The 24,900-nt window shown below is 41.2% G+C and overlaps 1 protein-coding gene and 1 pseudogene across 1 annotated transcript in view; one reads left to right on the top strand and one right to left on the bottom strand.

The window, feature by feature from the left end:
* Positions 1–24,900, top strand: part of RNF175 (ring finger protein 175) — a 61,861-nt gene that overhangs the window by 32,336 nt on the left and 4,625 nt on the right. Inside the window, exons 4-7 of the mRNA XM_065904871.1 lie at positions 1,458–1,612; positions 13,854–13,961; positions 17,177–17,297; positions 24,603–24,736. Coding sequence (XP_065760943.1) covers positions 1,458–1,612; positions 13,854–13,961; positions 17,177–17,297; positions 24,603–24,736 — 518 coding nt within the window. The remainder of the gene's footprint in view (positions 1–1,457; positions 1,613–13,853; positions 13,962–17,176; positions 17,298–24,602; positions 24,737–24,900) is intronic.
* LOC136145811 (caspase-3 pseudogene) lies at positions 19,717–20,694 on the bottom strand (annotated as a pseudogene).

Below are 24,900 nucleotides of genomic sequence, written 5' to 3'. Positions count from 1 at the left end.
ACTCAGATGACAGACGTGTGACATGCATGCTCTGACGACTCTTTCTACATCACTGGCAGGCGTGATCAATTGATCAGACAGGAGCCAGGCTCAGAATCTCCCTGAACAGAGTATTACCAATTTAACTCCACACATGAGACAACCATCTTTGCCGTCCACCTCATATATTAATGCTGAGCAAATATAGGCAGTTAGTCACATGTTCTAAAACATAAAAGACCAAGGGTTATTGCTACTGTTCCAGTGAAAAAAGTGAAAGTGAAAGTCACTCAGTCGTGTCTGACTCTTTGCCACCCCATGGGCTTCGTCCATGGAATTCTCCAGGCCAGAATACTGCAGTGGGTAGCCTTTCCCTTCCCCGACCTATCTGCTTTTTACCAGGAGGTGAGTAGCTGGCATTAGGCCTGATCTGTAGAGTAAAAGTGTCACTGTGGTAGCTGTATGCAGTCATTGACCCACAGCCCATCAGTTCGGTCTGTCCTGCTTCCTGCCGTGCGGAGCTGAGGCCAGCCAGCTTGAGGGACCTTCTGAAGGCTGCTGGGACTCAGGTCAGCGGTACAGGTCACAAGGGGTGACACAGAAGGGACTGCAAAGAGTTTGATTCCCACCTGGGACCGCCTGGAAAGGGCACCAGTAATGAAGAGAAAAGACAAGAAGCAAGCGGTGGTTTACAGGCCCAGTCAGCAGGGGCAAGGTCACCGCACAGTCAGGATGCCAGGGTTAGCCCCACGGAGCACTCTGGGACAGACGGGACGTGCCCTGACACCACCTCCTCCCTTGCCATCACCGTGCGTGTGCATCTGTGCCGTGAGAGCAACTATAGCCCCTGCTCCCTGCAGCCCAGCATATTTCCCGAGCCCTTACCGCTGTGATATCATTTTCTTCCCACCCTGGTGGCTCAGAAAGTAGAGAATCTTCCTGCAATGTGGGAGCCCCAGGTTTGATCCCTGGGTCAGGAAGATCCCCTGGAAAAGGGAATGGCAGCCCACTCTGGTAATTTTGCTTGGGAAATACCATGGACAGAGGAGCCTGCTGAACTACAGTCCAGAGTCACAAAGAGTCAGACACGACGAAGCAACTAACACTCTCACTTTGAGTCAGCGCAGGAAAGCAGGCATTGTGGTCCCTAACTTTACAGCTGAAGTGCAATCTTTTGTCCAACATCGCAGAGCTGTTGCAGCCTAAATTTCCTCTCATCTGAAATATCTGCGGGAGGTGATGGAAGATGGATATTTTGGGTTATTTCCCATCTGAATGTTCAAATAACTGTGCCCTTCAGAGCTTTGCATGTACAGAACAGCTTGCAGTGGGGTGGTGACTGGGCGCCATGTCCCAGGCAGGGTGGTGAAGGTGGCTCCCCCAACCCCTAACCCAGAGCAGCTTCCGAATCGTCAACAGTAGACATGCCGCCTGGCCCCCGGTCATTGAAGGAGACTTTCTGTTCGTCTCTCTGACAGCTGGTGACCCTGCTGCAGATGTGGGTTGTCCCTTTGTATTTCACGATAAAACTTTACTGGTGGCGATTCCTGTCCATGTGGGGAATGTTCTCAGTTATTACCAGCTACATCCTCTTCAGAGCCACCCGAAAACCCCTCTCAGGGAGAACACCACGGTATGTATTCCGTTCACTCCTTCCCCAGCACACCCTTCAGTTCAACCATGAGAAAGTATATTTAATTTCCTTTTTCCTGATGGGGAGTAGGGTGTTGCACCTCTTTGACCCGTTGTTGCAAAACTGTTTGGAGACTTGCTCTGCTGCTGTGCATTCACATTCATATTTAATGGGGATTCAGACATGCCTGTAAATCTTATTGTTTTAGACAATAGCTAGTGAAGGCCAGGAGGAAGAGAAGTGAAACCATTGTTTAAATTTTCTAGAGCACTATTTGCATGTTGATTTTTAGCTCAGCATTTTATAGGATTCTATGCTAAGTCAGGTCACAGACATTTTATCATAAAATAAGAGTTAGAAGTTTGCACTTCTAACAACTATGTACGTATTTCACGTCTGATAAATCATGAGCAACAGACAAGCTATTATTCACATAACAAATGAGGCTTTAATATTCCAATGCTCACTTTAGTTACCACTGCCAACCTCTTGAAATGTATATAATTCCATCAGATCATTCACTAATCTTTCCAAAGTGTTTATAATCTCATAATCTCATAATGTGTCCACAAGTTTGTTCTTGCTGTCTGTGTTCTATAGACAAGATCTGAATCCAATTCAGATAAAACTGATGAGATAAAGAGAAAATGTGTAGTGTTTAGTGGTAAAAAGACAATGTCAGATTTTGATCTGTGTTGGAGAATAAATCAGAAGTATCCATGAAACATTGTTATGATTATTTAGCCATTCGCATGCTCATTTGTAATTCTCTAGAGAAGTGGGGGAGGCAGATATCAACTTTTACTTCTGCTTTGGAGAAAGGAAAATATATTCAGTGAGAGAAACCAGATAAATAAATGTAATGATGAAAGCTGACATTCAAGTAAATGAATTCCAGGTTTATGAGTATTTTAGTTTAACCCCACTTCAGGAACAGCTTTAGGGTGATTTAAGAAACCTTCTAAACTGGCCAGTTTAGGGTTTTACACAGCCTTTGTAGGGCCTGGCTTACCCAGCAGTAAATGGACACACAGTACCCTTTCTCCTTCTTACAAAATGCTATACATTTTATAAATTGTTTAAGGCTTGTGAAAGAGATCTACATGTTGGATGAATTTAAATGTACTAGTTTTCATCTCCCGAATGCAATTCACATTCTGTTTCAATGAGAATGCTTCATTTTTCTACTGTTTAATGAATTGCCTGAGCTACACACAGAGTTATTTCTCTGCTGGTGAAGAGGAACTCCAATGCCTAAAATACCCAAATGCTGCTCATGGTGCTTCATTGCTCCTATATCTCAGATGGCCAGAGCCCCATGCCCTCCGCTGCTCCTCCTCCAGCTTCTTCCTGCCCCTCAGCTCCTCGCCTTGGCACAGTCTGAGAGCCAAGATGCTCCACTAACATTCTAGGAGACAACGGGGGTATCATATGAGGGCTCTGTTCCTTCCAGAAAAGCAATCTGGACAGAGAAGTTCCGGGTCTGAGAAAGGGCCCTACGGGTCTTTGGGTGCTTGCTTACTCCTCACATTATAGGTGAGTCTCACTGTGTTCCATTTGGGAGTGGTGGGCTGCATGGCAAGTGAGGAAAGCTGGTCAGAGCAGGTTTGCATGGTGCAGAGGGCAAACCCAAGAGGCATCTCTCGTACCAGTGCAGTTTAAAAACGGGTTATTCCTCTCCCAGAGTACGCCAAGGCCCCTCTGTGGGAGAGAGAAGAGAGGAAGGGAAGTGGCTTTCCTCTCTACTACAGTCAGGTTTCTGTCAAGCAATATTCAGGCTCAAAAACAGGCCACAGGCCAGCCACAAAGAGCTGGGACCGATCACATCAATTCCAGCCCAAAGCCAAGCTTCCCTTTGTGGAGGCTGCTCTGACACGAACACAGTTTCTAATCTGGCATATCTGTTTCCAGTGTAATTTGAATAGCAAGGGAGTTCTGGGCTCTACAAACTCATACTGCCAACAAACAGGAAGACTTGAATGGGGGCAGGGAAGGGTAGGTTTGGAAAACAACACTTCTATTACAATGATATGACATATTGAATGTTTAACATGTCAGTTCGTTTAAATGTTACTACATTTTTTCCCATAATCTTTAGGATGGCTTTAGGAGCTGGTGTTACCTGTCCCCCTCCCCCACTTCATAAACGAAGAAATTGTAGGAAGAAAAGCTAAGCAGGACCACAGGCAGTAAGCCAGGGAGCCCAGAATCAAGCCACAGACTATCGGAGTGCAAAGCCCCTGCCCCAAGAGCATGTTGCGGCCTAATTATGGTAACCAGCTGCTTTGCATAGAGAAACCCTGCAGTTCGGTTAGTAAGCAGACACGCCTCTAATGCTGGCACAACCTTGAGCAGAGACCCTCAAGGCAGAGAATATTTGGGGAGTTGAAGGAAGCCCACTCATGCTAACGGTGCTGTGCGGGTGGAGGGAAGGTCCTCTTAGAGCAGCCACTTTTCCCAGCATCGCCATTTTTGGCAGCATTAACTTCTGCCTTCATCTCATGCACTGACCAGTGTTCCGCAATGCTCAACACTGCGTCATAAGGACCAGTAGCCCAAGGAGTCGCTGTGGCAGAAAGACCCCCAAAGTCCTCTCTGCCCTTTTATAGACGACACAACCTCACCGTCATTTGAGACACCTTCTGCAGCCCCTGGGAGTTTCCTGCTCCACGTGACTCCCCATTGCTGATCCCCTGATGGGGCAGGATTACACCTATAGAAAATGCTGTCTAGATAATGGTGGTATGTCAATTGCCTGAAGCAGAGAAAGCATTTCACCGTAGAAATAATGTAAATGACAGGTCATTTCTCAGACAAGGTCACAAATCCTCGTTTAAGTCATAATGTTTCCTAAGATCCCTTTTAACTGGGACTCAGTGAAGCACAGCGTCTTTTAAAATAACCCTGGCTCCAGGCACACCCTGGGAAATCCCCAGCCCATGCCCACTCCAGTCCAAGCCAGCTTGCCCAGTTGCCTGCAAAACAGAGTCCACAGAGCAATCTGGTGCACAAAGCCACGCCTGTAAGACTTCAGGGGAGTTGTTATACCTGATTCACAGAAACAAGCACAAAAAGTCAAATAAGAGGAGACAAAGGAATTTTTTTCAAAGAACAGAACAAGATAAAACTCCAGGAAAAAAAATAATGAAACAGAGGTAAGCAATATATCTGATAAAGAGCTCAGTGATGGTCATAAAGATGCTCACAAGTCTCAGGAGAAAAATGGATTAACACAGTGAGAACTTCAACAAATAGCTGGAAAATATAAAAGAACCAATCAGAGCTGAAGGATATGATAACTGAAATGAAAAATACACTAGAGGGAATCAACAGCAGATTAGATGATACAGAAGAATGGATCAGTGACTGGAAGACAGTAGAAGTCATTGAATCACAACAACAAAAGGAATTTTTAAAAACGAGGATACATTAAGGGGCCTCTGGGACAAGCTCAAGTATACTAACATTCACATTTTGGGAGTCTGAGAAGGAGAAGAGAGAAAGAAAATGACAGAAAACTTCCTTGAAGAAAAATTCCCTAAGCCGGGGAAAGGAAACACATACAGGTCCAGGAAGCACAGAGAATCCAAAGCATGATGAACCTGAAGCATGTGATCCACACCAACACAAACCATAGTTAAAATGGCAAAAGTTAGAGATGATGACAAAATTTGGAAGACAACAAGAAAAAATGAATGACATGCCAGGGAACCCCCCTAAAGCTATAAACTTATTTTTCAGCAGAAACTTTACAAGCCAAAAGAGAGTGTCAGGATATATTTAAAGTGCTAAAAGAATTTTTTTTTTTAAGTTGCAAGCAAGAATACTCTTCCCAACAAAGGTAATTTCTCCTTCAGAAACAAAGGAGAAATAAAGAGGTTTCCAGATAAACTAAAACTAAGAGTCATCACTACTAAACCAGCCTCACAAGAAATGTTGAACGGTTTTCTGTAAGTGGAAAACAACTAGCCATAACTAGAAATAAGAAAATATATGAAAGGAAAAAACTCACTGGTAAAGGTAAATCCACTGGTGAAGGCAGTGGGTCAACCACCAATATGAAGATGAAAGGACAAAATCTGTAAAATAAATTATAACTACAATAAGTAGTTAAGGGATACACAAAGCAAAAAGATATAAAATATGATGTCAGGCTGATTCATATCAATGTATGACAAAACCCACTGAAAAAAAAAAAGAAAAAAAAAATGATGTCAAACCCATAAAACATGGGCTAGAGAGAAGTAGGAACGTAATACTTTTAGGATGCATTCAAATAAGTGACCATCAGTTCAAAACAAATCCCTGTGTGTGTGTATATATATAATATGTGTGTGTGCACAGGTCCATATATATGAAACTCATGAACCACAAACCAAAAACCCACAACGGATATACCAAAAAAATAAAGTGAAAAGAACTCTAAGCAAACACTGAAGAAAGTCACTAAACTGTAAGGGAAGAGAATAAAAGAAGGAGAAATGAACTATAAAAATGACCAAAAAACAATTAACAAAATGGCAGTAAGTATATATGAGAACTTTAAATGTAAATAGACTAAATACTTAATCAGAGGACATAGGGTGACCGAATGGATTAAAAACTCAAACCCATCTATATGCTAGCTTCAAGAGACACACATCAGATCCAAAAAACACAAGGAGACTGAAAGTGAAAAGATGGAAAATATATTCCTTCTAAGTGGAAACTGAAAGAAAGCTAGGAGAGCAATATTTACATCAGAAATGGTAGACTTTAAAACAAAGACCAAAACAAAAGAAAAAGACTACAAAATGATAAAGGGGTCAGTCCAAGAAAAGAATATAAGAATATTCTTATTTGGCAATATTTATGCACCTAAGATAGGAGCACCTAAATACATATAGCACATATTAACAGACATAAAGGGAGAGATTGACAGCAATACTGTATTAGCAGGGGACTTTAATATTTCATTTATATCAATAGATAGATCACCCAGATAGAAAATCAATCAGGAAATATGTGCCTTAAATGATTAGATCAGGTAAACTTAATAGATATATATACAACATTCCGTTCAAAAACTGCAGAATACACATTCTTTTCAAGTGCACATGGAACATTCTCCAGGATAGATAACATGCTAGACCATATGTCAAACAAGTGTCAATAAATTAAGAATATCAACATCATGTCAAGTATCTTTTCTAATCGTAATATGTATAGAAGTGGCAATCAACTACAGGAAGAAATCTGGAAAAAATGCAAACATATAAATACTAAACAATGTGCTACTAAACAACCAATGGGTCAACAAAGCAATTAAAAAAAAAAGGAAATCAAAAAGCACCTCAGGACAAATGAAAATGGAAACAGAAAGGTCCAAAACTTATGGGATGCAGCAAATCAGTTTTAAGAGGAAAGTTTATAGCAATACAGGTGTACCTCAAGAAACAAGAAAAATCTCAAATAAACAACTTAAATTTAAATCTAAAGGAACCAGAGAAAAGAAGAACAGACAAAGCCAAAAGTTAGTCGAAGAATGGAAATAATAAAAAGCAAAGTGAAAATGAATGCAATAGAGACTTTTAAAGATAGAAGAGATCAACAAAACCAAAAGCTGTTTCTTTGAAAAGAGACAAAATTGGTGAATCTTCAGCCAGTCTCATCAAGAAAAAGAGAGGGCCCAAATAAAATCAGAAATGAAACAGGAGAAATTACAACCATAAACATACAGTCATAAGAGACCACTACAAACAATTACATGCCGACAAATTAGACACCCTAGAAGAAATGGATAAACAGCTAGAAACATATAGTCTTCCAAGACTGAATCAACATAAAATAGAGAATCTGAATAGACCAATTATTAGTAATGAAATTGAATCAGTATTCAAAAAACTTCCAACAAACAAAAATCCAGGGCAAAATGGCTTCACAGGAAATTCTACCAAACATTTAAAGAAGTGTTGACCTTCTCAAATTATTTTTAAAAAGAGAGAGAGAGAAGGGAACACTCTCAAACTCAATCGATAAGGCTAGTATTACCCTGATACCAAAACCAAACAAAAACACTACAAGAAAAGAAAATTACAGGTCAGTATCCCTGATGATCATAGATGCAAATATCTTCAAAAAATATTAGGAATCAATTCAACAATACATTGAAAAAAATCATACAAGATGATCAAGTGGGATTTACTCCAGGAATGCAAGGACAGTTCAACATCCACAAATCAATCAACATGATAACATTAACTAAACAAGTGATAAAAATCACATGATCATCTGAATGGGTTCAGAAAAAAGCACTTGACAAAATTTACATCCATTTATGATAAAAATTCTCAACAAAGTGGGCATGGGGGAACATGCCTCAACATAATAAACATTATGACAAACCACAGTTAACCTCATACTCAACAGTGAAAAACTGAACAATTATCTTCTAAGATCAGAACAAGGCAAGGATACACACTCTCATCATTTTTATTCAATTTAGTTTTGGAAGTCCTAGCCATAGCAATCAGAGAAGAAAAAGAAATAAAAGGAATCAAAATTGGAAAGGAAGAAGTAAAACTGCCACTGTTTGCAGATGACATAGTACTATAAATAGAATATCCTAAAGATGCCACTGGAAAACTACTAAAACCATTAATAAATTTGGTGAAGTTGCAGGATATAAAATGAATACAAAGAAACATGCTGCATTTCTATATATTAACAATGAACTATGAAACATAGAAATTAAGGAAACAGTCCCATTTATCATGGCATCAAAAAGAATAAAATATCTAGGAATAACCTACCTAAGGAAGTAAAAGACCTGTACTTCGAAAATTCTAAGACAATGATAAAATAAATTGAAGATGACACAAATAAATAGAAAAATATACCAGTCTTATGAACTGGAAGTATTTATATGGTTAAAAATCGATACTAGCCCAGGCAACCCACAGATTCAATGCAATCCCTATTAAAATACCAATGGTATTTTTCACAAATAGTTCTAAAATTTGTATGGAACCACAAAAAACTCCAGACAGCGAAAAAAGTCTTGAGAAAGAACGGAGCTGAAGGTATCACACGCTCTGATTTCAAACCATACTACAAAGCTATAAGCTATAGTAATCAAAACAGTATGGTACTGGCAGAAACAGACATTTAGATCAATGAAATAGAGAGTGCAGAAATAAACCCACACTAATGTGATCAATTAATCTACAGTAAAGGAGGCAAGAAAATACAATGAAGAAAAGACAGTCCCTTTGGTAAATGATGTTGGGAAAACCAGACAGCTACATATAAAAGAGTGAAACTACACCATTTTCTTACACTATATACAAAAATAAACTCAAAATGGATTGACGACTTAAGTGTAAGACCTGAAACCATAAAAATCCCAGGAGAAAACATAGTCAGGACACTCTTTGGCATCAGTCTGTGCAATATTTTTTGATCTGTCTTCTCAGGCAAGGACAACAAAAGCAAAAATAAGCAAATGGGACCACATCAAGCTAAAAAGTTTTTACATGGCAATAGAAACCATCAACAAAAATGAAAATGTAACCGACTGAATGGGAGAAGATATTTGAAAATGATATGTTCAATAAGGGGTTTATCTCCAAATATATGAAGAACTCATACAACTCTATATTAAAAAACCAAATAATTCATTGTAAAAATGGGCCAAGGACCTGAATAGACATTTTTCCAAAGAAGGCATACAAATGGCCAACAGGCACATGAAGGATGCTCATCAGTCATCCGGGGAAATCAAATCACATGGAAATCAAAACCACAATGAAATGTTATCTCACATCTGTCAGAACTGTGGTTATCAAAAAGACAAGAAATAATTACTGCTGGCAAGAATGTGAAGAAAAAGGAGCCTTTGTGCCCTGCGAATGGGACTGTAAATTGTTGGAGCCAGTATGGAAAACAGAATGGAGATTCCTAAAAAACAGCAACAACAACAACAATGAAAAACAGTGTTCAAATACTTTACCATCTAGCAGTTCTTCTTTAGGGTATGGCTTGTGTAAAAACACCAACTTAAAAACATGTGTGCACCCCCCTGTTCATTGCAGCATTCTTTACAATAGCCAAAATATGGAAGCAGCCTAGGTGTTCCTTAATAGATTAATGGATAAAGAAGATGGGGTATATATGTAAAATGGAATACTACTCAGCCATTAAAAGAACCAAAGTTTGCATATCTTGAGGACATGGATGGACCTAGAAGGTTATGCTAAGTTTAGAAGTCAGACAAAGACAAATATCATACACCACTTACATGTGGAATATAAAAAAAAGACAAACAAATGAATAGAAACAGAGCCAGAGATACAGAGAACAAAACAGATGTTGCCACAGGGGAAGGAAGTGGGGGAATGAAATAGGTGAAAGGGATTAAGAAGCACAAACATCAAGTTACAAAAAAAGGAAGTTTCAGGGATGTAATATATAGGCATACCTTTTGGGTCAGGTTCCAGACCACTGCAATAAAGTGACTATCACAACAGAGCTAGTCACAAGTTGTTTGGTTTCCCAGTACATATAAAAGTTTATACTATTATGTTAATACTACACTGTAGCCTATTAAGTGTGTGACAGAATTATATCCAAGAAATGATGTACATTTCTTTATTTTAAAATATCTATTGTTAAAAAATGCTAGCCATCACCTGAGCCTTCAAGGAGTTGTAATCTTATTCCTGGTGGAAGGTCTCGCCTCCAGATTGGTGGCTGCTGACTGATCAGATTGGTGGTCGCTGAATGTCGGGGTGGCTGAGGCAATTTCTTCAAATAAGACAGTGAAGTCTGCTGCATCGATTGACTCTTTCTATCATGAAGGATTTCTCTATAGCCTGTGGTGCTGTTTGATAGCATTTTACCCACATAGAACTCCTTTCAAAATTGGAGTCAGTCTTCTCACACCCTGCTGTTTCTTTAACAACTAAGTTTATGTAATATTCTAAACCCTTTGTTATTTCAACAGTCTTCACAGCATCTTCACCAGGGGTAGATTCCATCCCAATAAACCACTTCCTTTACTTATCCATAAGAAGCAACTCCTCATTTGTTTTATCATGAGACTGCAGCAGTTCTTCAGGCTCCACTTTGAATTCTTGCTGCCTTGCTATTTCCACCACATCTGCAACTCCTTCCTCCACTAAAGGCTTAAATGCCTCCAAGTCATTCATGAGGGATGGAATCAACTTCTTCCAAACCCCTGTCATTGTTGATATTCTGACCTCTTCCCATGAATCACAAGTGTTCTTAATGGCATCTAGAATGGTGAATCCTTCCCAGAAGGCTTTTTATTTACTTTGCCCAGATCCATCAGAGGAATCACTATTTATGACAGCTGTAGCCTTATGAAATGTACTTCTTAACTAATAAGAATTGAAATTCAAAATCGGTCCTTGATTCATGGGCTGAAGAATGGATGTTGTGTTACAGGCATAAAAGCATTCATCTCATTTTACATCTCCATCAGAGCTCTTGAATGACCAGGTGTATTGTCAATGAGCAGCAACATTATGAATCTTTTTCCCTGAGGGTTAGTAAGTATTCAGTAAGCCATGTTGCAAACAGATGAGCTGCCATCCAGGCTTTGTTGTTCCATTTATATAGCAAAAGCAGAGTAGACCGGGCATAATTCTTCAGGACCCTAAGATAGTCAAATCTTAGGCTTCTACTGAAAGTCACCAGCCACATTAGACCCTCACAAGAGAGTCAGCCTGTCATTTGAAGCTTTGGAGTCAGGCATTGTCTTCTCCTCTCTAAGTATGAAAGTGCTAGATGACATCTTCCAACAGAAGGCTGTTTTGTCTATGTTGAAAATCTGTTGTTTAGTGTTGTTGTTTAGTCACTAAGTCATGTCTGACTCTTTGCAACTCCATGGACTGTAGCCCACCAGGCTTCTCTGTCCATGGGATTTCCCAGACAAGAATACTGGAGTGGAGGGAGTCCCATTTCCTTCTCCAGGGGGTGTTCCCAACCCAAGGACTGAACCCCTGTCTCCTGCTTGGCAGGTGGATTCTTTGCCCCAGAGCCACTAGAGAAGCCCCTATTTCCTGCTGCCACCATCGTTAATTTTCTTAGCTAGATCTTCTGGGCAACTTTCTGCAGCTTCCAGATCAGCACTGACTGCTTCACCTTGCACTTTTGTTACAGAGACAGGGTCTTTCCTTATGTCTCATGAACCAACCTCTGCTAGCTTCAAACTTTTCTTCTGCAGCTTCCTCACCTCTCAGCCTTCAGGGAATTGAAGAGAGTTAGGGCCTTGCTCTGCATTAGGCTTTGACTTAGAGAATGAATGTTGTGGCTGGTTTGATCTTCTGTCCAGACCACTACAACTTTCTCCATATCAGCAGTAAAACTGTTTCACTTTCATTTGTGTATTCACTGGAGCAGCACTTTTCATTTCCTTCAAGCACTTTCCTTCACATCCATAACTTGGCTCACTGATGCAAGAGGCCTACATTTTCAGCCAATTTCTGCTTTTGACATGCCTTGCTCACTAAGCTTAATCATTTCTAGCTTTTGATTTAAAGGCAGAGAGATGCAACTCTTCCTTTCACTTGAACAGTGGGGCCACTGTAGGATTATTAACTGGCCTGACTTCAATATTGCGGTGCCCCAGAGAATAGGGAGGCCTGAGAAGTGGGAGAGAGGTGGGCGAAAGACCAAGAGTGGTGAAGGCAGGACACACAACGTTCATAGTCGAGTTTGCCACATTCCCTGGGTGTGGTGTCTGGTGCCCCAGAACAGTTATAATAGTAGCACCAAAGATCACTGATCACAGGTCACCACAACAAATATGATAACGCCAAAGTCTGAAATCTAAGAATTACCAAAATGGGACACAGAGACACAAAGTTAGTAAACGCTGCTGGAAAAAGTGGTGCCTACAGACTTGCTCCACAGAGGGTGAACACAAACCTTCCATTTAATAGTAATAATGCGGTATTTGCAAAGTGTGATAAAGCTAGGTCTGCCTGTATGGTTGATAAAATCATCATAACTGTATGGTAATAGATGGTAACTAGATTCACAGTGGTGGTGATTTCGTAACACACAGAAATATCAAATCACTATGTTGTACACCTGAAAGTAATATAACATCATAAGTCAACTATACTTCAATAAAAATTTTCATAAGTAAATAAAGTAACACTGAAACATTGCACCAGTAATAATATAGAACGTAAGCATTTGGCGCAATGGCTCCAACAGGGAGGAAGCCAGGGAAGGTGAGGTCTGGGGACAGGGCTCCAGGGGTCAGAGGCGAAGCGTGGGGCCCTGTCTCCAGAGGGAGATCCTGAATGAAGTTTGGGGTGACGTGCAGGAGAGGGGGTCCAGAGAAGGAGGGGGAAAGGGCTGAGGGCAAATGGGGGGCCGACCGCGGTTCACCCCCTCTGCTCATCGGCACCAAGGCTGGCCCGCAGGCCCCCTCCTCCCACCCCTCTGTCTCCCAAGGGGCCCTTGCCCCGAATCAGGGGTGTCCCCGGCCCAGGCTCTCCCAGGCAGGAGGCAGCCGTGCGGCCTTTCGGCGGTTTTCCTAAAAGCTTTTACTGCCTTGAGTGAGGGAAGCAGACAGGGTCCACGGTTCCTTCCAGATCAGCTCCATCCTCGCCCTGCATCCCCACCCGCTCACTTCTCCATGTGGACCCTGTGGGCGGAGGGAAAGGCCCTAAGGCCACCGTGGTGAGTGTGGGACACACACAGGGCCCGTCCGCGTACCCCAGGAAGCAAGTCTGCAGGGCTCCGCTCCGGGCCTGCGGCAGGGGCTGCGGCATAAGAGGCCATGCGAGGGCCGGGGCAGCAGGAGCGGGACGGGAGAGACGGGGAGGACATCTCCCATCTCTGGCTTGCCTCCAAGGGACTCCTGCCAAAACCACTGTGAGCCAATCTAGGGCCAAATGAGAAAAGGAAGAGAGGAAGGCAGACAGGGTAGAATAACCAGTCCTGAAGGTCACCTGTGCATGAGGACGAAAGTCACAACGAATTTATATATGCACATATGCATAGAAACACGCGTGCATGACGGTACTGTCTATATATTGCTTGTTGATTGTATAATAAAACTCTAGATTACATGGAGTTAGCTGACATGATATATTCATGTTCTGTGTATTGCAAAATGAATAGCATTTTAGAAACTAAAGACTGATTATAACAACATTTGAAAAAGAGAAAATATTTTCTAATATATCATGTTTGGTGCTTCTCCCCATTTTTCACTCCACAGATTGGTTTACAAATGGTTTCTTCTAATCTACAAGCTCAGCTATGCATTTGGTGTTGTGGGTTATTTGGCTATCATATTTACAATGTGTGGATTCAATTTATTTTTCAGGTAAGTATCTCCAATTAAGATAATGGTATCTCTAAGGACTTGCTTGTAGCATTAACCCAGTCAAGTTCTCAGTGTCTGGAAGCCACATTTGGCCCTGCAGTTTTCCAGGCACACATTGTTTATAGTACTATCATTGGTATCATAGATGCCACTGCAGGAGACTAGCAAAAGGAAGAGGACACTCAGACTTAAAAGTTTTTAAAAAATTATAAGCTTTAAATAGAAGAACATCATTAAAAGTTGGCCTATATTTATTAGAGCAATTCTTACTGAACTAAAAATTCTACAAAATTCGTGTCATATCCTTCTATATATCTTTCTTCTTTAAAATCCCTAGAACTATGCTATCCAATACAGTAGCTGCCAACCCATGTAACTTAAAATATGAAATAAGGGGTGCTGTAAGTCTAAAATACACATTGAGTTTCAAAGACAGTATAAGAAAATAATTTTATGATTACATGAGATGACAGTACTCTGGATGTTTTAGTGAAATTATTTTTTCTGTTTCTTTTTACCTTTTATTTATGGCTACAAGAAAATTTTAAATTATGTCCAATCTGTATTTCCATTGGACAGCACTGCTCTAGAATTTTGTTTCTGCTCTAAATCTCTTCTGCTGGAGGCATTTAGTAAAAGAGGAAACTGAGCACTTAGACATTGAGAGAGAAGTGAAGCAGTAACAGAGCAAGAAAGTCTAGGGAGAAACAAAGGAAATTGGGATAATAACATCCGTGACTCAGAATCACGTTCCCACCGGGAAGCTGGCCGCTGAGATGTGTTGTGAGTGAGGCGCTCAGGGGCAGAGCAGAGGCCGTGTCCTCAGCCTGTGTGTTGGAGAGGGGTGCGAAACACACCCCCGTGGACGGTGGACATACCAGCAGTGGAAAGCAGCTCCAAGGAAGATCCCTGGAATATCTCTCACGTCAAAATTCCTCTAACTCTGGGACCTCCTCGGTGACCCTGTGGTTGGGACTCCAAGCTGGGGCTGCGGGTTCGATCTCTGGTCAGTGAACTAAGATCCCACAGGTCACATGACCAAAAAAAAAAATTACTCTAAATCTCTGGAACCTTAGAAATTTGAAAGGCAGAAGTTAGCTACCCATAAGTCATAAAATAAAGAAGAAAACTGGATGGAGACCCAGCCCTGGGGGGAGGACTCTTCCTGTGGCAACACAGCAATCTGATTTCATAAATATCTTGCGCAATTTTCAGAGAGGGCACTCCTGCCATTCCCTAGGAGGAAAGGGATAGAATATAACTGAAAAGATCTATTATTATTTGTTTAAGCTATAGAAAGACACTGAATTATTCTTTCAGCATACTGTCTATATTACTTGAATGTATGTAAAATATTTTTTTACTTTTATGAAGTCACTTGGGACTGTAGTTACCCCCAAATTATTATCTGTATGATTTTAAGATCCTTATCCAGGAATTCTCCTATAATGAGGTGTATGAAGAACATAACCCTTCAGATGGGAAATGAAGTGAGAATCGTCAGTCGTGTCCGACTTTGGGAACCCATGGATTGTATGTAGCCTGCCAGGCTCTCTATCCATGGAATTCTCCAGGCCAGAATATTGGAGTGGGTAGCCTTTCCCTTCTGCAGGGGACCTTCCCAACCCAGGGCCCAGGTCTCCCGCACTGCAGGTGCATTCTTTACCAGCTGAGCCAACAGGGAAGCCCTCGGGTGGGAAGGAACTATTTTTCCACCACTAATTGCCATTGAGCACAAGTGTATTGAGACTCTTTTCTGTGGAGCTACAACTTTGTTGCTCCACTTTTTATCACTCAGATTATAAATCCATGCTCCCCTGGGCATGGAGGGAAGGCCATCTTCATTCTTCATCACTACCCCAATTTTCAGATCTTGGATGGATGAAGCTGCCCACTGTGTTGGAATTCCCAGTTCACAACACCAAAAGATCTCTGCCCTCCAGGTCTACACAGCTTTTACCATTTCCTCCTCAAATGAACAGAGTACAAAAACAACCAGTAGAAAGTTTGAGAGAGAGATAGACTACCAACTCCTCTCCTCTCTCCACTTCCTTCCTGACTCAGTCAGATCCACCTACTTCCATTGCTAGTATTAGAGACTCTTCTACAGAGGGAGCAAATAGAAAGTGTGATCATTAAGATCCAGATATTACAGCAGGAGCTAATCATTCACTTTTTAAAGAAACCTTTACCTTTAAAAAAAGAAGGGGGGGAGGGGGGAGGGGTTGATTCACATTTGCTATATGGCAGAAACCAACACAACATTGTAAAGCAATTATCCTCCAATTAAAAATAAATTTAAAAATAAAAAAAGAAATGGGTGTTGTTGTAGAGAATCCTAGTGTATTTGAAATATCCAACTTGCAAAGAAAAAAATTTTTTATTAACACATGCCAACTATGGCATAGTAACAAATGACCTCAAAGTGTGAGCTTGATTCCTAGTACCAATTGTCAGGTTAAGCAATCATTTTTCCTAAGTCTCCATTTTTCAAACCAAAGTAGGGCTAATGATATCTATCTCCAATATTTTTAGGTAAGATTAAGTATTTGAAAGCATTCTATAAAATCTAAGTTTGATCACAGGGATCAAACTTCTTAGCCTGAGCTACTGTCCAGACCCTACCCCAAGCCACTTAAATTAGAGCCCTGGAAGATAGGCTCATGTATTAGCATATACTTTAAATCTCCCCCACATAATCCTAACATACAGTTAGGGCTGAGAACGATTGCGCTGTTAAAGAGGTTCCTAATACTGTTAGCTGCCCACTGCAATTATCGTTGTCTCGAGAGCCTCCAAAAGTATTGTTGTATGGGCCCCACCTCTAGAGAGCTGATGTAATTGGCCCAGGGTGCAGCCTGCAGATGGAGGTTCTTTACCAGCTGCCCAGGTTTGCCCACCTACAGCCAAGCTTGAGAACCTCTGGTCAGAGTTGGCCTGTTTCAGCACTGCAGTCCAAAGAAGACATTAAATACTCTTTCAGGAATTATTTCGTCCACTTAACCCTGAGTGGTAAAATTTAAAGGAATGAAGAGAATTTTAAATTCATTTAAAAAAAGAAGAAACATTAAACAAACAAATGGGGGGAAATACACTCAAAGTTCTGTTAGATACCATGACAAGAAATACTTTTCAAGCTGCGGTCCTTCCCGAGACCGCCCCCCCCCCCTCCCAAAATGCCCACTCTTACTTCCCTTGGCTGTTGTTCTCAATAGAATCAAAGCTAGAGATTCCATGGATTTTGGCATCGTGTCCTTGTTCTATGGCCTCTACTATGGAGTAATGGGGAGAGACTTCGCAGAGATCTGTTCGGACTACATGGCTTCTACTCTAGGGGTAAGCGTTACTTTCATTCTTTGAAATCATTTTTGGTATATAGAAAAATGGTCTCATCTTACACATTTGTGCCCATTTTCAGAAATAGGTGTTTTTTGGTTCTGTCAACCCAACTGCTCCCTGGGTTCTCCAGGCATCAAATTATCTGGAAGTAACCATATCTAGCATACTCCAATCGCCAACATTTAAAGGTTTAGTAAAAATTAATCTAAAAAGTAAAAATAAAGGATTAGTAAAAATTCAACAGTAACAAAAGCCCTTTATCTGCTGATACAAATAAAAGTCATATTTGATGCACAAAAAACACTTTAGAATCAATCAATACCTCAGGGTAATAATCATCATAAAGATCAGTTATCATTATACAGCATTTGAAGAAATAGAAGAGATAAAAAGTGTGCTAAATGTATTCTGACTGTATATTATTCCCTGGAATTAAAAAAAATCCCTAATAGTTTTTTTTTTTTTAATTAAAATTTGTATTTGGAAATAGAAATGCATAATAACACACTTTTAAAAAAATTGTCACATAGGAACATATCTTTCGATCCCACAGCATGCTTCATTTACTCAGAAAAAGTTACAGACACAATCAAAACAAAGAGCTTTCATTTATAAATGTGAGTGCCTTTGTTTAGCACAAGAAGGCTCGCGGGAAATGTCAGACTGAAAACCAGTGGGTTTAGTGATGCAGAAGGTTCTGAGCAAGGAGGCTCAGAACCTCCCTGGTCTGCGTCCCATCTCGGGCCTTCAGTTTCCCTTGGCGCCAAAGGAGAGTAGACTGGATGACTGCTAAAGTCCTGGGTGCCCTGGTCCTTTCAGAGAAAAGTACAGAATCACAACTGTACCATTCTCCCTTGATTATAAACATCAACAGAATAAAAGTTAACATGCTCAGAAATTTTACTGCCAAGAGTGCTATGATTTTTTTTCCCCATCTTCTGCAAAGGATGGATGAGGGTCCAGACCATCAGGCCACATTCGCTGCTTATGCTGGAAAATGAGGAAATGCTAATGAAATTGCTTTTACGGGCTGACATTCAGGGATGGCAGAAAAGGACGTTCTGGAATGAATTCAGGACTTGTTCTTCAGGAGTATTGCAGCTCCTGGACAAAGTTCAGTGGCCAGGTGCACACTTGGGCACATCCATGCCCACACACAGCAAAGGTGACTGAGACCTTGTTAACCATGAAGGGGAAAAAGAAATCTTAAGAGTTTTCCCCAAACACTCAAAGCCTCTTATAAACCATACTCAGGTACTTAAGCATTAATTTACACAATTCCTGATAAGCTGAAAACTGCAGATCTTCTCCCCGTCAGCGTCAAGTAAGAAGTGGACTGATATTCAGAGGTAGTGATGTCAAGTCTATTTTATAAAATGGGCTATCTGCAGAAAGGCAGATAAGAATTCACTTTAACATCCAATTAAAAGTCATCATTTGAAATAAAAATTAGAGGGCTAGGATTTTTATGATGACTCTTACCATCTTTGGAAAATTTCCAGTTCAGAAGTTTGATTCACTTTCTTGGAGCTTCCACACACACCCGCAGCTGTGAAGAATCTAGCCCGCATTCTTTTTCCTGAAGCTGTAATCTATGGCTCTGACCCCACCACACAGAGGCTGCGCAGTGTCCCTGGTCAGGCTCAAGCCACCATCTAATTACGGAGTGCCCAGCTGACTGGCTGACTCTTTCTTCCTTATGCCTCACTGTTTATTCTTTAAGTTGTGTTTTAGTATGTCCCTATAGAATTTCTTCAATTCACGCTCTTACAGTGTGATCGAAGCCTGAGGTTTTGACAGAAGAGACTTTAGATATTCTGCAGGCATGCGAGGCCCAGCAGTTGGTCAAAGAGTTGCATTTCAGCATCTTATGGTCCTCAATCTGTCTCCCTTTATGATTCCTGCATTTACCCTCAAGGGTCAACTTAGTTTTCTCACACCTTCCCAAGCAAAACATTTAGTTCTTTTTCAATGCTAAAACATGATTTTTTTTTTTAAACAACAAAGACATGCTCAGTATAAACATCACAAAACCATAGCTCAAATAGGTGATGTAAAAATACCATTGTCTTAAGATCAAGGTCTTCAAGGCTTAGACGACACGTCCCACCAAGTTCTAGTATACATCCTTCCATATCATCATTGCTGTTGTTTGACAAAAACCATCACATGTTCTCTGATACAGTGGCATACCCACATCACTGAAATACACTACTGCAGTGTTTAACTTTTTCCATCATTGCTTGAAAATGTGTAGCATAGCATCGGCACCAAACCTTGCTAATTAAGAGAAGTGCTAATTTACAGTCATTTTCTTCTCATAATGATTTCCACGATCCATTTTTATTTCATCTTCATTAAACTCAATCTCAACTACCCAATTGTGTTTGAGGTAGCTGCACAGTAGTTTTATTGCTAGGAAGTCAGCATGTTTCAAAGTTATCACCTGGGTCATTAGGTTAGATTTAGAAGTGAGGGGAAAATATAGTACCAGTTACACCGTTTGCTCACCTGGCATACGAATTAAAAACAAAAATCATCTGTGTCTTTAGTGATTAGAAATACAGATCTTTTGTGAGCATAGACACAATACAAGGAATCTGTTTCTTTGCATGAAAAGTAGAATCGGTGGAGAAGAACTCATGTTCTATCGCTACCTTTCGGTTAACCAGAGTAAGAATGTGCATGAGCTCGCGGTCGCGAGCGTACTTTTTCAGCATCTCACAAAGAACCAGGATCCGTACTTTGAGTTTCGCCAGGAAAAGTAACCAGGTGCTGTAGAATATGCGTACAAGAAGTCTGCCTCAACTGGGATTTTCTGATAGGCCATGTCATCCTCAGCACCACTGTCTGTCTCGATGCCACAGTCCAGTTCTGTGCCTCGGCAGGCCTGAATAATGAAAAGTTTGGGCTTTCCAGTCAGACTTCTGCAATAGTCCCCTCTGAAGAAACTTGCTAATTTTTTCAGACTGACGGGTCCATTTGTTCCAAAAATGATTCCTTCTTCACCATGGCTTAGAAGTACGCAAATAAAACTGCTCCTTCTGCTATGGTCTTCTTTAGAAACGTTGCTCATTAATTCCAACATTTCTTTACATGTAAGATCATTTTTAATCCTGACTTCATATTTCAAGTTCACGAAGGTTTCCATGATGTTTGCTGCATCCACGTCTGTACCAGATCGACATTCCATGCCAGTATTTTTGTGGAAGTTCTTATTATTAATTATTATACATACACCCTTCTCAGGATAATCCATTTTGTATCTCTCTTCCAAGGATATTCCAGAGTCCATTGATTTGCTTCCATGTAAGATCTTTGTCTCTGAAGTTTTGATGGATTTTGAATCCACTGAATTTTCAGTGCTGTCCATGGATATTTTTTATTTACGTTCAGCCACCTCGCTACAGCTCTGCTGGACTCCCCTAATAGTTTTTTTAATGCTCTTAAAATTAAAACTCAGAATGGACACACTTTCTGGTTAGATGGATTCCAGATTCAGATATTAGGAGTAACCATCTGTGTCTAACACATGTGCATCTCTTAAAAACTTATGTACCAAAGGTTCCGGGTATGACCCAGTGGTTTCAGAAATTCCACATCTCTGTCCTCTACCAGTGTTTTGGCACACAGCCAGATATGAAATGGAAAAACCGTTGTGAGTAGCAAGGGAAGACTGGACTTCTGGACTGCTGTTCTCCCTCTCCACTTATGGGCCAGGACTGAGTAGACAAGGCCTTGATTTCATCCCCTCACCTCCCTTCCCCATCTCCGTAGACTCCATCTTACTGTTTCTCTAGAGCCTGGAATCTAACTTCTGTGGTGGAATGCTGGGATGGGCAGCCATGTATCATCTCTAAGACAGCTGCCTTTCTATAAGGTTTAAGGTGAGCATAGAAGGGAGCATTTTCACTCCCAGTTCCTCCAACAGAAACCAGAGCCATCCCCCTTTTAAAAATTCGCAAAGCCTCTTGTGCCTGCTTATGGACAGCAGCGGAAGAGTTGAATGCCCTCTGTTCTCCAGTGGACCAGGAAAAAAAGAAAAAACCTGGCAAAACAACCAGGTCTTTAAGCCCCAGCTTTATAGAGATTCCTCACCTGATTCCATCCCACCAGTCTATGACATCTTGTCATCTCCTGTCATCCTCATTCCAACCACCAAGTACTGTCTCAAGCCATTAGCACAACCACCAGTGACTTCAGCTGATGGTGTGTGTGTGTATATGTGTGTGCATGCTCTTATTCTTGTGCTTGTGACAGAGGTAAAGAGGAAGCAAAGGAGACACAATCTCCATTCTCACACCAGTGCCTGAGCCCCACACTAATTAAGTCAGACTCTGGGAGTGGAGCCAATGCATCTGCTTTGTTTTAAAAGCTCCCTAGGAAAAGGAATATGCTATTACGCCATGCAAAAACCTGGATGAATCGTAAATATATAGTGCTAAGTGAAAGAAGCCAGTCTGTACTATATGATTCCACTTATATGACAATTTGGAAAAGGTACAACTATGGAGATGCTAAAGAGACCAGTGGTTGCCAAGAGGGTTACGGAGGGAGCAGGGTTGAGTGTGTGAAGCACAGGGAATTTGTTAGAGTGGTGAAATTATTCTCTATGATACTCTAATGGTGAATGCATGACACTATGCATTTGTCAAACTCAGCAGTACTTTTTAGCAGAAAGGTTAAACCTTAACGTGTGCAAATCTAAAGCAAGGCATGTAGGATGTCAGGGAATGCCAGGATAGAATGTGGACTGTGACAAGGGAATTCAGCTGTATTACAAATGTGTGAAATAACCTCTCTGAAGTGGGTGGGGGGGAAAGTGCTGACCTAGGTCTCTTTGAAATGAGTGGAGATCTGAGATTAAAAGCAAAAGGAACTATATGCAAGCACTGTACTCCACTAAATAAGTTTCCCTCAGGGCTCTGGGTACACCCCGACACCTCTCTGCATGTATCTGGAACTGAACTCCAAGTGAATGGAAGACTGGTCATGGAAGCTGTGTTTCTTACTCTCAGGAGGCTGCATGCAAGCAAGGAGGGAAGGCCAGAACCATCTGTGTAGTCACGGATCAGAGTCAAAGACATCCGTCTGAGCTCGTGTTTAGCTTAGCATAGATTATATGTATCTTACTGTAGATGATGCATATAGAACTATTTTATAGATATGTGTGTACACATGGGTTAGGATATACAGATTTATTTCCTTGCTTTGTCAACTAAGAAGCCCTAGAAGCAATGGCAGCTCAGTAGCAGTGAGCACACGAAGTACTGCGATCTTGTTTTCTAATACCAGTCTATAATAAAAGGAAACTGTTCCTTGGGAAAACAGCTGATTCTGGGTCTTGGTAGGGAACATACAGTATGAACCTAGAGTATTTTGTAGTGCCAGAAAGTAAGGAAGTTCTCAAAAACAAGCCCACACAAGAAAAAACCCACAATGATGAGGGTATGTCAAAGAGACGCAGAAGCCAAGGCTGAAATACAAGGGTGAGTAACACAATAGTAGCAGTAGTATTAATGGTGAACAGTATTGGGTCGTAACCTGAAGTATAGAGTAAATATCCGTGAGTCCACAGTGAAATAAATGGATGATTGAATAGATATATAAATAAATGAGAATAGACACGTCTCCTATTCAGACAAATTCCACATGATTTATGGAGATATTCCACCTTTAAGAAGGTTGCATGGTTAGCTTTCATGTGTCAACTTGATTAGGCTCTGGTATCCAGTTGTTTGACCAAACATGAGTCTACATGTTGCTTTGAATGTATTTTGTAGCTATAATTAACTTTAAGGGGAAGCAAATACCCTTGAAAACATAGATAGATCTTAGCTAATCAGTCAAAGATGTTAAGGGCAAAAACTGAAGTTTTTCAGAGAAGAAGGGGTTCTGCCTCAAGTCTGAAAACTCTTTCCAGAGTGCAGCCTGCCAGCCTGCCCTCCAGGTCCCAGACCTGCCAGCCTCGGGTCTTTAAGAGTCTGTCTCCCATCCCCCTTTCTCCCTCTCCTCTACCCGCTCTCCCCCGACCACACACAGGCACATCCTCTGTTCCACTCCCCTGGAGAACCCTGACCGATACAGATGTGGACCACAACTCCTAATCCCCCACTCCCTCAGTGTGAACTGCTCGTGGTGATGGCGATTTCCTTCCAAAGAGTACAGTGCAGACAGACGTAAAAGGTAGTTTTAGAGTGGAGAAAGTTGACAAACACTGCCTCAAGCTCAGTGATCAAGGTCAACATCAACAATGATGGATCATGCTGACAGCACGCACCCTTGCCACGACGTGGTAGGAATGGCATTTCACCTCTGTTCTCTTCTTCCCTAAAACTCATAAGCCCAGCATAATCAGGAGAAAAAAACATTAGCTAAAATCCAAGTGAGGGACATTCTACAAACACCGCCCCCACCCCCAACTGTCAATCATAGAGAAAAAACAGAGTCTGAGAGACTGCCAAAGCCAAGAAAAGCCTAAAAAATAAGAGAGAAGCCTAAAGAGAGAAGACCGTTAATGGCATCCTGGATGGGATTCGAGAGCAAAATAAGGACATTTGAGAAAAACCAAGCAATCCGAACCAAGTATAGACTTTATTTCATAATAATGCATCAGTGTTGGTTCATTAATCATAACAAATGGACCACCCTAAATGTAAAATGTTAATCACAGGGGGAAACTTGGTATGGGAACTCTATTCTATCTTTGCATCTTTTACATCTAAAACAATTATAAAATAAATATTTTATTTTTAAGAAAGCTTCTTAGACATTCTAATGTGCTGCCAATGTTGAGAACCGCTCCTCATCCACACCCCTGGGGAGATGCAACGTCCCAAGTTAGAATTCTAAATGCACTGCTTTCTAGTGGGATTAGTCTTTGTACTCCCTACAGTCAGATGGGATTTTATTAAAATTGATTAAGATATTAACTATGTTAAAATTAATTAAAAGATACATAGATGTCTGGGATGACTTGAGATCTGGGAATCAGAGTCTCAGAATAAGGGGAAGGGCCAGGTTCTGGGTGAATTTAAAAAGCTTCCCGTGTCATTCTGAACTATATAGCCTTCGATAAAATTGTTCCTCCTAAAGGATTCCTCAGTGGAGAAGTTAGATGGTTGTAATTAGCAATCTGCTTTGGGGTTCAGCGGGGTTTTGCCTGGGAAACCTTTACCCCACAGTAGCTTGTTCCTGTGGGAAAAAACCAGCAGAGAAACAGTAAAGCCTCCGTGTCTTCAAGCTGGCAGTGGCCTCCCTGTGTTTGGAGAATGACGTGTGCTCTCTGCCTGTCCCCCATAGTTCTACAGCGTCAGCGGGATGCCCACCAGGAGTCTGTCGGACGACATCTGCGCCGTGTGTGGGCAGAAGATCATTGTGGAACTCGATGAAGAAGGGCTCATTGAAAACACCTACCAGCTTTCATGCAAGCATGTGTATCCTTTCCATGGGAGGCCATTTGGCCCTCCTCAAGCCAGTGCTGGGAGATGGAAAATCAGGGAAAACTGTCCCATCACCTCCCTCCTCCTCTGTCTCCTCCTTCTCCCCACTTCCTTCTGCCTTGCTTAGCTCCCTTCCCCAAACTCCAAGCCTTTATGCT

This window comes from Muntiacus reevesi, chromosome 13 (genome assembly GCF_963930625.1).
Source record: "Muntiacus reevesi chromosome 13, mMunRee1.1, whole genome shotgun sequence".
Classification (NCBI taxonomy): Eukaryota; Metazoa; Chordata; class Mammalia; order Artiodactyla; family Cervidae; genus Muntiacus; species Muntiacus reevesi.
This window is presented reverse-complemented; position numbering and strand designations above follow the sequence as displayed.